Source organism: Pristiophorus japonicus, chromosome 1, assembly GCF_044704955.1.
Source record: "Pristiophorus japonicus isolate sPriJap1 chromosome 1, sPriJap1.hap1, whole genome shotgun sequence".
NCBI classification, from domain to species: Eukaryota; Metazoa; Chordata; class Chondrichthyes; family Pristiophoridae; genus Pristiophorus; species Pristiophorus japonicus.
Genome location: NC_091977.1, coordinates 153560137 through 153580764, shown reverse-complemented (window position 1 = coordinate 153580764; position 20628 = coordinate 153560137). Strand labels below are relative to the sequence as shown.

The window sequence follows — 20628 nt, the reverse complement described above, 5'->3', positions numbered from 1 at the left end:
CTCGTCGCCAGTTATTGTGTTCCTAACACAGATGAGGCTGCACACAGGGAGGTTAAAGTAACAGTGACCTCAGTCTTTAATAAGACACTCCAGAGTGAGGAGCAGGCCTTCGGGGCCGGCTTATATCCAGTGCTCCGAAGGGATGCTGGGATCCCTTGGGACTTCAGGGGATGAGCTCCCTGGTGGCAGAACATGGGAGTGCATGCTTTACAGATACACAACACCATCCTTTATCAATAGAGCTACCCCACCTCCTTTTCCTTTCTGTCTGTCCTTCCGGATTGTCAAGTACCCCTGAATATTTAATTCCCAGTCTTGGTCAACTTGCAACCACATCTCTGGAATGGCTATAAGATCATACCCATTTGTATCTATTTGTGCCATCAACGCATCTATTTTGTTACGAATGCTACGTGCATTTCGACAAAGTGCCTTTAAATTTGCCTTTTTACCCTTTTTTCCTGCTTGTTCCCTCTCTGCTTCAAACTCACTTTCTTTATTTTTGCTTTCTAATTCCAGCTTTTCTCCCCTCCCTACTGAATCTATCTGACAAACAACTTTCTAGCCATGCTGTTACATTTCCTAATACCACGAGCCTGAACACTTCAAACAATCTTCCTATGAGACACCTTACTGAAAGCCTTTTGAAAATCCATATAAACTACATTTACATTTTCTCTTCATCCAATTGATCACTTCTTCAAAAAAATCTTAAATTTGTCAAACATGACTTGCCTTTAACAAATCCAGGCTGGCTGCACTTCATTTACCCATGCATTTCTATAGGCTTACTAATTTTATCTTGAATTATGGATTCTAAGAGTTTGCCTACAAATTATCTTATATTAACCGGCTTATAGTTATCCTAGCTAATCCTTCTCTCCTTTCTTGAATAAGGTGTTAAACTGCCCACTCTCCATCCAATGGTACAATCTTCATAATTAACGACAATTGCAGCTCAGGCCTTTGCTATCTTCCCTTTGACTTCTTTCAACAGCCTCAGGTACAAGTCATCAGGGCCTATGACTTACTCACCTTGAGTTCTGCCAAAGTTTTCAGAACCTCATTCCTTTTCGACAGTTATCTCTGACAATGGTTCCAACTCCTCCTCTGGTACACCTACATTATCATTCCCCCCCTCCCCCATCTGTAAAAAACAATGCAAAATATGTATTTAATACCACACCATACCCGAATGCTCCACAATTAGTCATCTCCTTAATCCCTGACCATCTCTTTCACTATTGTTTTAGTTTTCATCGGCTTAGAAAAAGCTTTACTATTTTGTTTTATATTAATTTCTAGTCTTTCATATTCCCTTTTATTTTTTTCAGGCATACAGAACGTGTATTGGAGAGATGAAAAAGCTTAGTAAGTAGTAATCAAGGAGGTCTTCCTGTATTAAATGGTATATAACTTAATGCAAGGAGTATAGCGAATAAGGCGGATGAGCTAAGAGCACAGGTAGATACTTGGGAGTATGACATTATAGCCATTACAGAGACATGGCAGAAAGAGGGGCAGGTTTGGCAGCTCAATACTCCTGGTTATAGAATTTTTAGACAAGACAGAGAAGGGGGGGGTAAAAAGCGGGGTGGGGTGGTTGCGGTATTGATGGAAGAAACTATTACAGCGGTGAGGAGAGATGATATGTTCGAGGGATCATCAAATGAGGCCATATTGGTCGAATTGGAAAATTTTAAAAGGGCGATCACACTGCTGGGCGTGTATTATAGACCCCCAAACAGTGGGAGGCAGATAGAGGAGCAAATATGTAGGCAAATTGCTGTGAAGTCCAAAAACCATAGGGGAGCAATAGTCGGGGATTTTAACTATCCTAATATTGATTGGGACAAATACAGTGTGAAGGGTATAGAGGGTGCAGAATTCTTAAAATGCATTCAAGAGAACTTTATTAGTCAGAATGTAACGAGCCCAACACGAGAGGGGTCGGTTTTGGATTTAGTTTTGGGGAATGAAGCTGGGTAGGTTGAAGGGGTATTAGTGGGAGAGCACATGGGTGCCAGTGACCATAATTGAGTCAGATTCAAGTTAGTTATGGATAAGGACAAGGGTAGGCCTGGAATAAAAGTTCCAAATTGGGGAAAAGTTAATTTTTCTAAGTTGAGGAGTGATTTGGCCATAGTGGACTGGAAATAATTACTTTTGGGTAAATCAGTGTCAGAACAGCGGGAGGCATTCATGGAGGAGATCCGGAAGGCTCAGGCCAAACATGTGCCCTTAAAGAAAAAGGTCACTGCTGCGCAGTAATCTTCTGCAACTTGGTTCCAGCATTTCTTCATTTCTTTGGGTGGAACTTTTATGTGACCTCTGCTGGTGTCCAGCTTCTGCCATCTGTTCTCAATCACAGTAACTAGTGCCTCCACTTCTTCCAGTAAGAAATTCTTGGTCCTTGCACCGTGTTGTATCTTGTATTGTTGCAGCTGCGATTTTTCCAATGCTCTCACACAGCATTCAACGTTCTCACACACACAACTGGCTCTTTAAAAATGGCCGATTGCCAAACTTGAGCTGTACTGAGCATGCATGTCCATTGGAACGACGTCAAAAACAACTTTTTTTCCCTGTGCATGCGCAGAAGGTGCAGCTTCATTTTTCGGCGCAGACAGCAGGCTCCACCCCCCGAGGTGACGGGACACGCTGCACAGCGCCAAATTCAAATTATACATCGGGGACATTTTGGAAAAATATTTCTGCCGCATTTCTGGCCTCGAAAAACAGGCGTAACTCTGGCAATACGCCAGAAAACGGGCTTGGGGAAAATTGAGCCCTATATTTCTATGTTCAATATCAAGCCACGATGAGCTCGGAAATGCATGCACAAAAAAAGAAAACCTGCTATTTAAAGCTGTATTGTCATAACTACAAGGAATCTGCTTGTATTTTGTTTCGCCATTTTATTTAGAATATTGAGTCAAAATAGAGCCATTTTCAAGGCCCTGAAAGTTAAAATTCTATCATAGTTAGTACAAGGAAGTGATGAGGAATAGATAAAATTGTGCAAATTCGTTTTGTTATAATTAAGAGCTGACATGACAGACAACAGTTGGCCACTTTACATACTCATGCCACTGAGGGAGCACTTAGACAAAGCACACAATTAAGTTTTAGAGGGCATATGTTACACACTGTCACCAAGGGGAAGCACTATGGAAGCACACTCTTTACTGTTTAAAATTAAAAATCTGACTGCACTGCAATAGTATTCTTGCAAAGGTTTTCAAGCATTTTTCATTAGGTGGCAGGAGTGCAATTATTCTGAGTTGCATGAAAGGTTTAAAGCAAAGGTATATTTGTGGAAGGCATGAGAAGATGGAGTCAGAACTATTACTGCTGTTGCCACATTTGCAAGTAAAGGAATGGCTTATATTACAGTTTGCCAGCATTGCACCCTCTTTAGATTCCTCCTGCTCTTTGTTATGTCTTCATCCGTCTTGGTGCTTTCCTATTCCAGGGCTTCCATGACACTGTGGGGCCGAAATTGCTCCTCTCCTTAAGGCCTGTTACCACCGCACATCGGTGGCCACGCTGCGGAGTGGAGTTGCCGCCAGCTTTTCGTGGAATGGCTGCTGCGAGCCCAAATGCCCTCCCGAGTTTTCCCGGCGGTGTCCCGATCCCCCCCTCCCCGACCGCGCCGCTGCTGCCGATCCGTGCTAAGCGCATAATCACTGTGCGCACTGCCAATCTAACCTCCCGACGGCGACATGCCCCATTTCGAAACTCTTCGGCCCGCCCCGCGGTGCCAAAACCTGTTTTTTGCCTTTGGTCCAGTGAAGCTGTGGCCTTCTGCAATGACGGTGCGGCTTCCCTTAAAGGGGAGGATGCACTGCCACTGCCGCCATGTTTTTTTTTGTCGGCTGACTGCTATGTCGGCCCGACAATTATGCCCCCAGGTTCGGCAATCTGGCACCCCCTGGCCCGGCCGAAACCCTCCCTGGTGGCCCAGTGGGCTGAAGTTTTAAAATCACGGAGGCTCTCCCCTTTAAGTGAAGGGGAGAGCCATGGTGACACGACGCTGATGACATCATTGCGGCGGTCACTCCGCACCGCCCCCAACTTCCGCCCCTCAGGTGTTGCCACCGCCCTGTATCTGCCCCTTAAGTGTTGTCACCACCCCCATTAAGAGCGACTTCTGGAGCCAAGAAAAAAAAACAACAAAGAGCCAAATGTCGCTCAAGAGGCGACCTGGACTGCAGCTGCAGTAAAAGCCATCGAAACGGGGTGGTCGCGCACCGTTTCGGGCGGGGGGCAATTTCTACCTCTGTCTCTTTGCAAGGTGAAGTTGTGCAATAGGCAGCACATAACAATGATTTTCGAAACCTTTGCTGGGCTCTACTGCAGGACATTCCCAGCTCTATCCAGGCATCTTAAGAGCTGCTTAAATATTAAAATGGTATACTCATTGATTACGCTGGTGGATTCCAGCACATCAATACATGTGTGTTTAGCTTGCATCTTGGGATACCACACCGGTGTCATAAGTTATGGCTCCAGAGGATACCTTTGATCATCCAATTATTGGTGGGATTATGGGCTACCTTAAAATGAAAGCAACATAACAGCTTCCTTGAAATCAAGCATTGACTTGAATAAAAGGTTCTCATGCTCGTAAATGAGCAGAAGATTAAAAGAATGGAATGCTAACCTATTTATGTAGATAATGGCATTGTGGGAGGGAGTACCAGTAGAAAGACTTGCATTTATATAGCGCCTTTCATGATCTCAGAATGTCCCAAAGTGCTTTACAGCCAATGAAGTCCTTTTGACGTGTAGTCACTGTTGCAATGTCGGAAACGTGGCTATCAATTTGCGCACAGCAAGCTTCCACAAACAGCAATGTGATAATGACTAGATAATCTGATTTTATGATGCTAATTGAGGGATAGATATTGGCCAGGACACTGGTGAGAACACTCCCTGCTCTTCTTTGAAATAATGCCTTGGGATTTTTAATGTCCACCTGAATGGGCAGATAGGGCATCATCCGAAAGACAGCACCTCCGATAGTGCAGCACTCCCTCAGTACTGCACTAGAGTGTCAGTCTAGATTTTTTGTGCTTGAAGCTTCTGACTCAGAGGCCTGAGTGCTACCCACTGAGCCAAGGCTGATGGGTACAATCTGTAACTTTCTGGATGTTCAGGTATTCTAAAATTGCACAGCCCTCTCAATCAGTTGTTCATGGGGAAGGGGTGAATTTGCATGCTCAAGCAAGCAATGCATTGATCACTTTCTGTACACATCTATGGAGATCTGATTCACTTATGTTTCTGATGTTTCCAGTGAAACTCTGAAATAATCCCAAAGCATAAAAGCTGCAGGGCTTGATTTTCAGCTCATTTGTGCCTTGGTTAGCTCCCCGGCAGGGCATTAAATGCTGTTTTTGGGAGTTATGCCGGGTGTCCAGGATTTAGTGTCTGGCCGGAAGATTCAGCTATTACATAAGAAATAGGAGGAGTAGTAGGCCATTCGGCCCCTCGAGCCTGCTCCGCCATTTAATAAGATCATGGCTGATCCGATCATGGACTCAGGTCCACTTCCCTGCCCGCTCCCCATAACCCTTTATTCTCTTATCGTTTAAGAAACTGTCTTAAATTTATTCAATGTCCTGGCCTCCACAGCTCTCTGAGGCAGCGAATTCCACAGATCCATAACCCTCTGAGAGAAGAAATTTCTCCTCATTTCAGTTTTAAATGAGCGGCCCCTTATTCTAAGATTATGCCCTCTAGTTCTAGTCTCCCCTATCAGTGGAAACATCCTCTCTGTATCCACCCCGTCAAGCCCCCTCATAATCTTATATATTTCGATAAGATCACCTCATTCTTCTGAATTCCAATGAATAGAGGCCCAACCTACTCAACCTTTCCTCATAAGTCAACCCCCTTATCTCCGGAATCAACCTTGTGAACCTTCTCTGAACTGCCTCCAAAGCAAATATATCCTTTCATAAAGATGGAAACCAAAACTGCACGCAGTATTCCAGGTGTGGCCTGACCAATACCTTGTACAACTGTAGCAAGACTTCCCTGCTTTTATACTCCATCCCCGTTGCAATAAAGGCCAAGATTCATTTTGCCTTCCTGATCACTTGCTGTACCTGCATACGAACCTTGTATTTCATGCACCAGGACCCCCAGGTCCTGCTTTACTGCAGCACTTTGCAATCTTTCTCCCTTTAATTAATAACTTGTTCTTTGATTTTTTTCTACCAAAGTGCATGACCTCACACTTTCCAACATTATACTCCATCTGCCAAATTTTTGCCCACTCACTTAGCCTGTCTTTGTCTGTTTGCAGACTTTTTGTGTACTCCTCACACATTGCTTTTCCTCCCATCTTTGTATCGTCAGCAAACTTGGCTACATTACACTTGGTCCCTTCCTTCAAGTTGTTAATATAGATTGTAAATAGTTGGGGCCCCAGCACTGATCCCTGTGGCACCCCGCTGGTTAGTGGTTGCCAACCCGCGAATGAACCATTTATCCCTACTCTCTGTTTTCTTTTCATTAGCCAATCCTCTATCCATGCTAATATATTACCCCCAACCCGTGAACTTTTATCTTGTGCAGTAACCTTTTATGTGGCACCTTCTCAAATGCCTTCTGGATGTCCAAATATACCACATCCACTGGTTCCCCTTTATCCACCCTGTTCGTTACATCCTCAAAGAATTCTAGCAAATTTGTCAAACATGACTTCCCCTTCATAAATCTATGCTGACTCTGCCTGACCGAATTATGCTTTTCCAAATGTCCTGCTACTGCTTCTTTAATAATGGACTCCAACATTTTCCTAACCACAGATGTTAGGCTAACTGGTCTATAGTTTCCTGCTTTTTGTCTGCCTCCCTTTTCAAATAGGGGCGTTACATTTGCAGTTTTCCCTAGAGTCCAGGGAATTTTGGTAAATTACAACCACTATCTTCTCTAAAGTCCCTAGGATGCAAGCCATCAGGTCTTCTGAAATATCCTCAAAGAATTCCAGCAAATTTGGACTTCATAATGTTCCCAATGAGCAGGGACAGCCAGAATGCAAGGGCTTTAGGGTTTGGAAGAATTGCAGTCTTCCCCAATGTTCAAGGAGCCACTGACTACACACATGTCGCCTTGCGAGCACCATTACACAACGCAGAGGTCTTCAGAAACCGAAAGGGATACCACTCCCTAAATGCACAGCTGGTCTGCGACCACACGCAGCGCATCCTCACAGTAAATGCCCGCTATCCAGGGAGCGCACATGAAGCTTTCATCTTGTGTGTGAGCAGTGTGTCACGAATGTTTCAGTGATAAAGACAATGACAGGGCTGGCTGATTGGGGACAAAAATTATGGCTTGGCCACCTGGCTCATGACCCCGCTCCGGAACCCCGTCACAGAAACCGAGCAGCGCTACAATGACAGCCATGCAGCCACCCACAACATCATCGAAAAGACAATTGGAAAGTTCAAGCAGCACTTCCGATGCCTGGACCACTCTGGAGGCAGCCTTCAATACAGGTCTCAGAGTTCATCGTCATCTGCTGCATGCTACACATCTTAGCCATCATGAGGGACCAGGCATTGCCAGTGGAGATTGCAGGACCACCTCAGGAGGAGCACGATGAGGAAGACGAACATGGCGATGAGTCCATTGCGGAGCCACCACAACCACAGGGGAGGCAGTGTGGCGATGTGGCTGCAGCAAGAGCCTTACATCGCCAGCTCATCATTGACCGGTTTGCTTGAATGGGGAAAGTGTGGTTGCAACTTTGACTCGCGACTCTGTGCCACCTTGATGGCTCATCTACACGGACGTCTTCAATGAGACATAAAATGGCAAAGGTCCAAGAAACATTTTTATAAACATCAATAATGAACAATGCCCACCAACAACCCAAAATGATACAACGATTAAACCAAAACTAACTAAACACAAAACTGCTTCCTGCAACAAGTCAATGCAAAATAAGCCATTAACACACAACTATTCACAATTTTAACAATTCCACATAAATGCATGAGCTCAACCTTGTGCCAGCCCTCAATGGCTCTTTGCCACACTTTTACCACCCTCTCCCTTACCGTCAGTCTCCTCCCACGCCTGCTGCTCCTCCTCAATGAGGCCTCAGTGCCTACAGCAAGGCTGCGAGAGGTCTGCTGTGTTGCGGGGGCAGACAATGCAGATGGCATCTGAGGACACCCTGGACCAACTCTTGGCCTGGAAGGCCTGGCTACAGACTGCTGCACTTCATCGGCGGAAGCAGTCACTGGTGGTTGGGGTGTCAACGGTGTTTGGTGCATGGTTGGTACACTAAGCTTAAATAAAAGAGACTATGAAGGTATGTGGGCAGAGTTGCCTAAAGTGGACTGGGAAAATAGATTAAAGTGAAGGAGATATTTCACAACTCAAGAAAAAATATATTCCAGTGAGGAGAAAAGGGTGTAAAAGAAAAGGTAGCCATCCGTGGCTAATAAAGGACAATATCCAATTAAAAACAAGGACATGCAAAGTGGCCAAAACTAGTGGGAGGACAGAAGATTGGGAAGCTTTTAAAAGCCAGCAAAGAATGACTAAAACAATGATTAAGAAAGGGAAGATAGACAATGAAAGTAAACTAGCACAAAATATAAAAACAGACAGCAAGAGTTTCTATCGGAATATAAAAAGGAAAAGAGTGGCTAAAGTAAATGTTGGTCCCTTAGAGGACAAGATTGGGAAATTAGCAATGGGGAACATGGAGATGGCAGAAACTCTGAACAAATATTTTGTATCAGTCTTTACGGTAGAGGACATAAACAATATCTCAACAGTGGATAGTCTAGGGGCTATAGAGGGGGAGGAACTTAACACAATCACAATCACTAAGGAGGTGGTACTTGTTGTGTATCTGTAAAGCATGCACTCCCATGTTCCGCCAACAGGGAGCAAATCCCCTGAAGTCCCAAGGGATTCCAGCATCTGTATATAAGCCGGCCCCTAAGGCCTGTTCCTCACTCTGGAGTGTCTTAATAAGGGTCACTGTTACTTTAACCTCCCTGTGTGCAGGCTCATCTGTGTTAGGAACACAATAGTACTCAGTAAGATAATGGGACTAAAGACGGATAAATCCCCTGGACCTGATGGCTTGCATGCTAGGGTCTTAAGAGAAGTAGTGGCAGGGATAGTGGATGCATTGGTTGTGTTATGTATTGTCCAAGTACATTAAATGTATAAGTACAATAGTGCGCCACAGAAGACCTGAAAGTACCTGCAAGACAGAGTATAAAAGGCTGCCCACCACACCTGAGAGAGACTCTGGAGTTGCACAATAAAGGACCAAGGTCACAGCAGTTACTACAACACCAGACCATGTGGAGTCAGTGATTTGAGTGCTACATACATCACATTGGCGACAAGGACACGGACGAACTTCACGCAACCATGGCTACTCTGGGCTCGCTAAAGGATTTTGCAGTGGGCAATGATTGGGAGGCCTTTATGGAAAGGCTTGAGTACTACTTCACAGCAAACGACCTGACGGCGGACACGGATGCAATGAGAGCGAAGCGTAAGGCGATATTGCTTTCCAGTTGTGGCGATGAGGTTTACTGTCTCGTCAGGGATTTGCTGGCACCCGCGAGCGCCAGGGACAAGTCATATGAGGAGCTGATCGCACTCATTCGTGACCAACTGAAACCGAAGGAGAGCATCCTCACGGCATTGCACAAATTCTACCACCACTGCAGACCTGAGGGCCAGGATGTCACCAAATATGCTGCGGACCTCAGGAGACTCGCGGCGCCGTGTGATTTTGGCACACACCTTGACGAAGCGTTGCGAGATATTTTTGTTATGGGGATTGGCCATGAGGGGCTCCTTCACAAGCTGCTATCCCACGAACCTACAGTCACCCTGAAGCAAGCCATCACCATCAGCCGGGCATTTATGACCTCGACTTGCAGCACCAGGCAGATGATCCACACAGTCTCGAACCCGGCAGGCACTGTCCACAGGACAGCGCCCACCATGGACAAAACTGCAGAACGTGGCTCTGCCCAGGGCAGAGAGCACGGACCTTGGGGTCCTGGAACTCAGAGTCCGCCGACGGGGGCTAATCGAGTAGCACCATGCTGGCGCTACGGAGGAAGCGATGGGGCTCACCAGTGCAGGTTTGCAGAGTATACGTACAATACCTGCCACACGAAAGGCCACCTTCAGCGTATGTGCAAAAGAAACCTGACTCACCATGTGGCTGAGGAGATGGCAGAAGATCCACTATCCAGCGAGGAGCAGGCAGAAGAAGGAGGTGCTTGGACTATATATGTGCACCGACGATTCCACTCCAGTGATTATGGAGGCCAAGATTAATGGGGTCCCAGTGAGTATGGAAGTGGACACTGGATCGGGTCCGTTGTTGATGAGTCAGGAAACTTTTGATAAACTGTAGGTTAACCCAGCTGCACGACCGAAGCTGGCCCCGGTCACGGCGAAGCCGCGTACCTACACCAAGGAACTGATTCCTGTCCTCAGCAGAGCGGATGTGCAGGTATCTCACCGGGGCGAGAAGCACGGTTTACCTTTGTGGGCCATTGCAGGCGATGGGCCGACGCTTCTCGGCAGGAGGTGGATGGGAAAGGTCTGTGGGAGCTGGGAAGACTTCATTCCTCCACAGACCGCTGTCCCCCGTGTTCCCAAAGACCAGCGCCGACCGAACTGGAGTAGAAAGAAGTCACACACAGACGAGCAGACCCTGGAAGAGGAGGCGTTGAACGGCAAACCCATCGACGGCCGACAAACCGGGGTGGGGGGGGGGGGCCGTGCGGAGAAAAAGTCGGGCGACGGTGATGGCGGCTACGGCGGTCGCAGGAGAGGCGGCAGTTACTGGGACAACGGTGGCAGAGGAGGCTACAGCGGCAGAGGAGGCTACGGAGGCAGCCAGCTGCAGGACGTGTGCCTGTGACGCCGGGACGTTGCAGCGAGAGCGGGCCCAGCGAGGGCGAGTGCGAGGGGTGGCTGCTCCACACCAGCCTCAGTCGGTTCCACCAGTACGATGGAAGAATCTGGTGAACAGAACAAGAACGAGCTGTTATGTTTGGTGCTAAGCCCCTAAAATGTGAGTACGTTAATTACAAGAAGTCTGAAATGCTCCCTACTGGGCAGGTGGGAAGATTTAAAAACGGAGCGCTGATTCTGAGTGACAGTGATATCAAGAGATATAACGCTGGAGATTTCTTGGCTGCTGGTTTCTTCACCTTCTTTCCTACTTTCCCCTGGGGATCCGTCGTGGGGGCTTGGATGAGCCCGAGGCGCCCATGACCTTGATCTCCTCTGGGGAGCCATTCATCACATCCCTCTTCTTGCTGGGATCCTGGGATTGAGCGGCGGCAGGAGGAGCCGTTCCGGCGGCTGCAGCATACGGCTGCAGTATCAGTCATGTTTGTGGCCGTTTTTCTTTTTTTTTCTCTTCTTTATCCCCTCTATCCCTTCTTAACTGCAGCAAAACGTCAGGCCAGCGAGCTCAAGAAGGTGGCGAGCCTCGTGGCTGCAAAGAACAAAGGCAAGCAGTACAAAAAACTAAAATGTTGGCGCCCAAGGGAAGCCTCGTGGGATCCACAAGATGGCGTCTTAAAAGGGAAATGCACCCGAGAGCCTTAAAAGGGCCGTACACCATTGGCGGTCCCCATAAAAAGACTTTTGTAAGACAAGAGCGAGTCTAAATGTGTAATGTGATTTGTATGATGAAGTGATTTAGGATAATAAGTGATATTTTGATGCTGAATGGTTACCGTGTTTAAAATGATGGATATGAATGATTTACGAAAAAAGTTAATACCACGAGGTACAAGTAAAAGGGTTAATGGGTCCGTGACTAACATGCCTAAGGGGCCAATGCGATTTCCGATTTTATGCAATGGTTCAACGGCTGCAGATGAGCCGCCAAGGCAACTACTGAGAACAGAGGCAACGCACTAGTTGCGATACTCTGTCTCAGCACAGCCCATCACCTCGGGCAAAAAGGGGCAGTACACTGCCACCGTACCTCACCCAGTGGAGCTGGGATTAAATAACTGTTCAATGCACCTGCACCTTTTGACATAACATATGTGCCATATATCATATGTACCATACAAATGTACTGCTTATGTATACCTGCTTTCTGTTGGAGGTTATACTTGTGTACTTCATCACCCATGTAAGGACTGCAAATACCACATAATCTCTACATGGTGGGGGAAGAGGGAAGTGGATGGTCATGGACTCACACTCACAAACCAACCAGGACGAACAAGGCCGAGGTTACTGGCAATGGCTTTTGGAACGCGGGGAGGGGGGGGGAGTGAGATGTTATGTGTTGTCCAAGTATATTAAATGTGTAAGTACAATGGTGTGCCACAGAGGGCGCTGTGGTGGGAGACCTGAAAGTACCTGCAAGACAGAGTATAAAAGGCTGCCCAACACACCTGAGACTCTGGAGTTACACAATAAAGGACTAAGGTCGCAGCAGTTACTACAACACCAGACCGTGTGAAGTCAGTGATTTGAGTGTTACATACATCACAGGTTGTAATTTCCCAAAATTCCCTGAATTCTGGGGAGGTCCCAGCAGATTGGAAAACTGCAAATGTAACACCCCTATTTAAAAAAGGAGGCAGACAAAAAGCAGGAAACTATAGACCAGTAAGCCTAACATCTGTGGTTGGGAAAATGTTGGAGTCAATTATTAAAGAGGCAGTAGCAGGACATTTGGAAAAGCATAATTCGGTCAGGCAGAGTCAGCATGGATTTATGAAGGGGAAGTCATGTTTTACAAATTTGCTGGAATTCTTTGAGGATGTAATGAACAGGGTGGATAAAGGGGAACCAGTGGATGTGGTATATTTGGACTTCCAGAAGGCATTTGAGAAGGTGCCACATAAAAGGTTACTGCACAAGACAAAAGTTCCCAGGGTTGGGAGTAATATATTAGCATGGATAGAGGATTGGCTAACTAACAGAGAGTCGGGATAAATGGCTCATTCTCAGGTTGGCAATCAGTAACTAGTGGGGTGCAGCAGGGATCAGTGCTGGGACCCAAACTATTTACAACCTATATTAATGACTTGGAAGAAAGGACCGAGTGTAATGTAGCCAAGTTTGCTGACGATACAAAGATGGGAGGAAAAGCAATGTGTGAGGAGGACACAAAAAGTCTGCAAAAGGACATCGACAGGCGAAGTGAGATGTGCAAAAATTGGGCAGATGGAGTATAATGTTAGAAAATGTGAGGTCATGCACTTTGGCAGAAAAAAATCAAAGAGCAAGTTATTATTTAAATGGAGAAAAATTGCAAAGTGCTGCAGTACAGCAGGACCTGGGGGTACTTGTGCATCAGGAAGGCCAATGGAATCTTGGCCTTTATTGCAAAGGGGATAGAATATAAAAGCAGGGAAGTCTTGCTACAGTTATGCTGGTTATTGGTGAGGCCAGACCTGGAATACTGCATGCAGTTTTGGTTTACATATTTACGAAAGGATATACTTGCTTTGGAGGCAGTTCAGAGAAGGTTCACTAGGTTGATTCCGAAGATGAGGGGGTTGACTTATGAGGAAAAGTTGAGGAGATTGGGCCTCTACTCATTGGAATTCAGAAGAATGAGAGGTGATCTTATCGAAATGTATAAGATTATGAGGGGGCTTAATAAGGTGGATACAGAGAGGATGTTTCCACTGATAGGGAAGACCAGGGTGCATAATCTTAGAATAAAGGCCACCCATTTAAAATTATGAGGAGGAATTTCTTCTCTCAGAGGGTTGTAAATCTGTAGAATTCGCTGCCTCAGAGAGCTGTGGAAACCGGGACATTGAATAAATTTAAGACAGAGGTAAGACAGCTCCTGACCCGATAAGGGATTAAGGGGTTATGGGGAGCGGACAGGGAAGCGGATCTGAGTCCATGATCGGATCAGCCATTGTGGTGTCCCTTCACCTTACTACAAACTCACACGAGGCATGTACTGCAGACACAGTCACTACGTGACCTTAACTTTTATTCCCCAGGACCAAGGAGTGCTGACCCTGGGTGGGACCTCGCCTTTTATACCTGGAAACCCAGGTGAGGAGTGTCTCCCACAAGTTCACCCCCTGTGGTCAGGGTGTGCATTTCTAGGGTATAAGTACAGTGTACAGGAGTTGCATGAAGGTTACAGTTACATGAAGATTACCGTTGCATGATGGTTACATACATGACATCACCTCCCCCCTTACGTCTTTTTGTGTCAAAGGTTAAGTTTTTCAGGTGGTCGACGCTCTCTCATGAAGCGCCGCAGTTGGAGCTCTGGTGGCTGAGCCTCGGCATGCGTCTCTGTCACCTGAGGTGATTCCGGCCTGTCCGGGCTGGCCACAGCGACTGTGCATGCTGTGGACTGTCCTTGTTGCTCATCCACTGGCAGTGGTGTGGGTGACATCTCATGCTCTTCTTCAGGTTCCTCCGTGTCTATGCTGAACCTTTTCTTTACTTGGTCGAAGTGTTTGTGGCATATCTGCCCATTGTTTAGTCTGACCACTATGATCCGATTCCCTTCTTTGCCAATTACTGTGCCCTCAAGCCACTTGGGTCCCAAAGCATGGTTAAGAACAAATACCGGGTCATCCATTTCTATACACCTCCTCCTTGAGTTTCGATCATGGAACTCGGTTTGGGACTGGCGCTTGTCCTCAACAATGTCTGCCAGGGCTGGGTAAATGAGGGACAGCCGCGTTTTGAGCGTGCGTTTCATGAGGAGTTCCGCTGGCGGGACTCCCATGAGTGAGTGCGGCGGGACCTGTAGCCCAGCAGGAGGCGCGATAGGCGGTACTGAAGGGAGGGTCCTTGGATGCGTAGCATGCCCTGTTTTATGACTTGGACCGCACATTGCGCCTGGCCATTGGAAGCCGGCTTGAACGGCGCTGTCCGGACGTGTTTGATACCATTGCCCGACATAAACTCCTGGAATTCATGGCTGGTGAAACACGGGCCATTGTCGCTGACCAGGATGTCCGGCAAGCCATGGGTCGCGAAAACCGTACGCAGTGATGGAGTCGTGCACGAGTTTAATATGATGTACTCGATCCATTTCGAGTATGCATCGACAACGATCAGGAACATTTTCCCCATGAACGGGCCCGCATAGTCTACGTGAATACGTGACCATGGCCTGGTGGGTCAGGACCACGGGCTGAGAGGGGCCTCCCTGGGGGCATTGCCCAGCTGGGCACACGTCGTGCACCTGCGAACCCAGTGTTCCAGGTCTGAGTCAATCCCCGGCCACCATACATGTGACCGGGCAATGGTCTTCATTAACACGATGCCAGGGTGCTCGCTATGGAGTTCCCTGATGAACGCTTCCCTTCCTTTCTGGGGCATGACTACCCGGCTGCTCCATAGCAGGCAGTCGGCTTGGATGGAGAGCTCATCCATCGGTCTCTGAAACGGTCTGAGCTCCCCGGGGCACGCCCCGTGTACGGGCGCCCAATCCCCAGTCAGAACACATTTCTTTATCATGGATAGGAGGAGGTTCCTGTTGGTCCAGAGTTTGATCTGGCAGGCTGTGATGGGGGAGCCTGTGGTGTCAAAAGCCTCAACGGCCATGACCATCTCAACGCTTTGCTCCGACGCCCCCTCGGTGGTGGCCAGTGGGAGCCTGCTGAGCGCGACAGCGCAATTTTCGGTGCCTGGCCGGTGCCGTATGGTGTCGTCATACGCAGCCAGCGTGAGAGCCCATCACTGTATGTGAGCTGACGCATTGGCATTGACAGCCTTGCAGTCAGACAACAGGGATGTTAATGGCTTGTGGTCCGTTTCTAGCTCGAACCGTCTACCGAAAAGGTACTGGTGCATCTTTTTCACACCGTAAACACAAGCGACTGTTTCCTTTTCGACCATGCCGTATCCACGCTCTGCCTGGGAGAGTGACCTGGAGGCATAAGCCACCGGTTGGAGTCGGCCGTCATCATTACCCTGCTGCAACACACACCCAACCCCGTAGTATGATGCATCGCACATTAAAACCAGTTTTTTTTACAGGGGTCATACAAAGTCACCAGTTTGTTAGAACACAGCAGGTTCCTCGCTTTATTGAAAGCCCGTTCTTGACAATCCCTCCAAAGCCATTCACAGCCTTTATGCAGGAGCATATGTAATGGCTCCAACAATGTGCTTAAGTTCGGCAGAAAGTTCCCGAAATAGCTCAAAAGTCCCAGGAATGTTCGCAACTCCGACGTGTTGCCGGGCCTGGGCGCCCGGCGGATCGCCTCTGTTTTTGATTCAGTGGGCCGGATCCCATCTGCGGCAACCCTCCTGCCCAAAAGCTCGACTTCTGGGGCCAAAAACACATACTTGGCCTTTTTCAGCCGCAAGCCTAACTGGTCCAGTTGGCGTAGCACCTCCTCCAGGTTGTGGCGGTGTTCCTCAGTGTCTCGACCCGTTATAAGGATGTTGTCTTGGAATACGATTGTTCCAGGAATGGATTTGAGCAAGCTTTCCATGTTTCTCTGAAAGATAGCTGCCGCCGAACGAATGCCAAAAGGACACCTGCTGTCGATAAATAATCCCTTGTGCATCGTGATGGTGGTCAGAAGCTTGGATTCTTCAGCCAGTTCCTGAGTCATGTAGGCCGAAGTGAGGTCCAGCTTCATGAACAGCTTGCCACCTGCCAGCGTGGCAAAAAGGTCCTCTGCTCTCGGGAGCGGATATTGGTCTTGCAGCGACACTCGGTTGATGGTGGCTTTGTAGTCACCACAAATCCTGACTGAGCCATCTGCTTTCAGGACAGGAACGATGGAACTTGCCCAGTCGCTGAATTCAACAGCCGAAATTATGCCCTCTCTGAGCAGCCTGTCCAATTCACTTTCAATTTTCTCACGCATCACATACGGCACCGCTCTGGCTTTGTGGTGCACTGGTCTGGCATCTGGAGTGATGCGTATCACTACTTTGGTGCCCTTGAACGTTCCGACACCGGGTTGAAACAGTGACCCGAATTTTTGTAGGACCTGTGAGCATGAACTTCGCTCCACAGATGAAATGGTGTGCACATCCCCCCATTTCCAATTCATCTCGGCTAGCCAACTCCTCCCCAAGAGCCATTTCCCAGGACGATCTGGAGTGGCAGCCGGTTCTGTGATCCATTATGTGTTACCACCAAGTTTGCACTACCTAGCACTGGGATGATCTCTTTGGTGTACGTCCGCAGCTGCGTGTCAATGCGTTCCAGTTTGGGCCTGCTAGCTCTGTGTGGCCATAGTCGCTCAAATTGTTGGCCGCTCATAAGTGACTGGCTAGCTCCCGTATCCAGCTCCATGCGCACCGGGATGCCATTCAATAAAACTTTCATCATCATGGGTGCCGTTTTAGTGTATGAGCTGTGGACATCAGCCACATGAACCCACTGAACTTCAGCATCCATGGCATCATCCTGCATTGCAGACCCCTCGTCTGGTTCCTCTGTCTCACAGATTAGCCTCGCTACAGCCTTTTTGCACATCCTGGCCAAGTGTCCACGGACGTCACAAATCCTACAGGTATATTGCTGAAACCTGCAGCTTTTCGCAGTATGTCTACCCCCGCACCTCCAGCATGAGCTGCGATTGTTGTTAACGAAAGGACTGTTACCAGGCATTCCTCTCTGATTGCCCATTTGGTTGTTTCTAGGCACTCTGATGGTGGGTGTTAATGGTCCCATCGCGGGACGCATTGTTCCTCGTGATGGCGTGAATTGCCGATCCCCTTTCCATTGTCCCTGTTGTGGGCCCACCCTAGAGTCTGTTGCTGCCTGGGCGGTTTTGAAATGCCCTTTCCTGCCTGCGGGGTCCCGAGCTGCATTCACTATGTTAACTCCCTGGTCCATCGTCACGTTGGGACCAGGGCTGCGCGCGTAAATTAGTTTGGTCTCCTCTTCCCCTGCCATGAAGATCTGAGCTATCAACGCCGCCCTTTCTGAAGTCAAGTCCTTGGTCTCTATGAGCTTCCTGAAAATCCTGGCATAATTAATGCCCTCAATGAAGAAATTCCTTAACATCTCCCCCCTGGAGGCATCTGTGAACTTACAGAGACTGGCCAAGCGCCGCAGGTCCACAACGAAGTCCGAGATGTTTTTTCCCTCCCAACGCCGGTGTGTGTAGAACCGGTGCTGGGCCATGTGTACGCTACTCGCCGGCTTGAGATGCTCACTGATTAGCTGGCTGAGCTCTTCAAAAGGACTTGTCCGCTGGCTTTTGGGATGCGAGCAGGTCTCTCATCAGCGCATAAGTCTATGTCCTGCAGCTAGTCAGTAGAAGCGCCCTCCGCTTGTCAGCCACTGCCGCTCCCAGCCATTCCTTCATGACAAAGCTCTGCTGGAGTCTTTCCACAAAGTCGTCCCAGTCCTCACCCACACAATAACATTCCTCTGTGCTACCGGTGGCCATCCTCGTGGTTCGGTGATTCCCTTTTCCCGTCGCCAAATGTGGTCTTCCTGCACCTTACTACAAACTCACGAGGCATGTACTGCAGACAGAGTCACTATGTGATCTTAACCTTTATTCCCCAGGACTAAGGAGTGCTGACCCTGGGTGGGACCTTCCCTTTTATACCTGGAAATCCAGGTGAGGCGTGTCTCCCACTAGTTCACCCCCGTGGTCAGGGTGTGCATTTCTCGGGTATAAGTACAGTGTACAGGAGTTGCATGAAGGTTATAGTTACATGAAGGTTACCGTTGCATGATGGTTACATACATGACACCATGATCGTATTAAATGGCGGAGCAGGCTCGAGAGGCCATATGGCCTACTCCTGCTCCTATTTGTTATGTTAGGTCAGTGGTGGTAACCGGTATACTGTCATCCTGAGGAAGGACAGCACCTTCCATTTCCTGGCAGCCACAGTCTCTTGAATAGAGCTGGGCCTCAGCATCCAGAGCATGATGTTTCTCCAGAACTTGCTGGTCTGCTTCGGCAACATCCCTTCCCCATCAGACAGTGGGGAATACAAAGAGGATGGCAGCGGTCATCAACCTCATCACATCACCAAGTTGAAGCGTAGCAGGTGCCTGCGATGCGCCCAAGGCTGTGATATTATTAAGGGCACGCGCCACACACTCGAATGCCACTGTCACTGCTCGACTCCTGAGTTGCATTGGAAATCCGTGACGCTGCCTCCGCAATAGTCACAGTAAGCTTGTCGATGCTGTCTGGGATCTGTCCCAATGCATCCATGAGCTCACGGTGCATTCCTGTGTTTTCCCTGGACATTTCCACGTCCAGTTCCATGTTTGACTATTGTTGAGCACACTGACTTTACCGACTCACCCGGAGAGCTGGCCTGCGAGCTTGCCCTCTTGCATTGCATTGCTGTGGGTGGCTGGGGCCAGGAGCCTCCGAAGACACAAACCCTGAAAAATCGCATCGTCGGCAGATGAGGGATGTTGAGAAGGGGCAACTGGTGGTTTGTTGTGTCCGCAGCCTCATCATCACCACCACCTCCTGAGGTTAATGTGTCCCGGGAAGGCTGGTGCGATTGTGACTGATCTTCTGCAAGCACAAAAACACATACGTGTGGTTAGCAGCAGGGGAGGAGGCAGGGTGACAGGAGGAAGGTGGTATTGCACATGTTCATTTGAAGGACACCGCCACTTCATTATATGTCTCAATGCAGTCTCTTCAGACGGCCATCCATTTACATACCTTCACTAAACGAAAGGAGCTCAGCATTGCCTCCGGCAATTGCCAGAGCTGCTACTCCAACGAGGGCCGACACCTGTTCCTCGACATCAGTAAGTGGTAGTATTTGAGGCGGCCCCTGGCCTGTGCGCAGCTGCTCCCTCCTGTTGTGGGAGTGCTTCGACTGCAAAGAGAAAAACAGGAAGGGTTCAGAAAGGGTTTATCTCCTGTTGTGGTACATATGCCTATCATAGTACAATAGGTGAGACTGTGTGAATATTCTAATGGCTTCCGTTCAATCTGTTTGGATGTTGCATGAGCTTCATGAGTGATTGTTAGGAGGTTAGAAGGATATAACATAGGTGATCTTTCTGAAAGCCACAGCAGCAGTGGGAGTGTATTGCGAGGAAGGATGTAAATTAGTGAGTTCATGTGCATCGATCATTCGAAGGCAATGGGTGCAGAAGTAAGCCTTCATCTTTCTTATGCATTTTGAAACCCACCCAACAGACAACGAATTTTGAGAGGGACCATATGCATGAAAGACTTCACATAGTGTGTGAGATTCATGTTAGAAGGAAAGGAGGCATACATAAATGTGAATGGTACTCACCCTGAAGACTCTGGTAAGTTGTTGAACTTTTTTCAACATCGTGTCCCAGTTATGGGCAGTGTCTGTAGCAGAGACCTCCTGTGCTAGCTTCCTACAGACTCTTAAATACAGCTGGGAATGGTCTGGCTCTCCCAGTAAGATGGAGTGAGGACCAGCTCCTCTCCACTGCGTGGACTAAGGCCTCACTTACCTCATTAGAGAAGTGCCTGGCACGCTGCCTTCCTTCCTGCTCCTCCATCTCTGCAAAAGTGGCTGAAGTGGGGCGGTTTATATGCGCATGTGTGCAGGAAGCTGCTGCACCCTCCATTAGCATGTGCGCCCGGGGAAAAAAAATGTTCACTGTGCATGCGCAAAATGGCTGCCTCCTTTAACGCCGCAAGTTTCGGC

General features: G+C 48.2%; 1 protein-coding gene across 10 annotated transcripts in view; it reads right to left on the bottom strand.

Moving 5' to 3' along the window:
- pja2 (praja ring finger ubiquitin ligase 2) overlaps positions 1–20628 on the bottom strand; it is a 281791-nt gene that overhangs the window by 185558 nt on the left and 75605 nt on the right. For 2 of the 10 annotated variants that reach the window (XM_070884066.1, XM_070884099.1), the window contains exon 1: positions 1036–1138. The exons of 6 other annotated variants lie outside the window; for them this stretch is intronic. Coding sequence is in view for 1 of the 4 variants with exons in the window: in XM_070884043.1 (XP_070740144.1) it covers positions 3712–3727 (16 nt within the window). In the remaining 3 variants the exon portion in view is untranslated. Of the gene's footprint in view, positions 1–1035; positions 1139–3711; positions 3787–20628 lie in introns of those variants that run through there. 2 more of the 10 variants (XM_070884043.1, XM_070884085.1) reach the window with 2 other exon arrangements.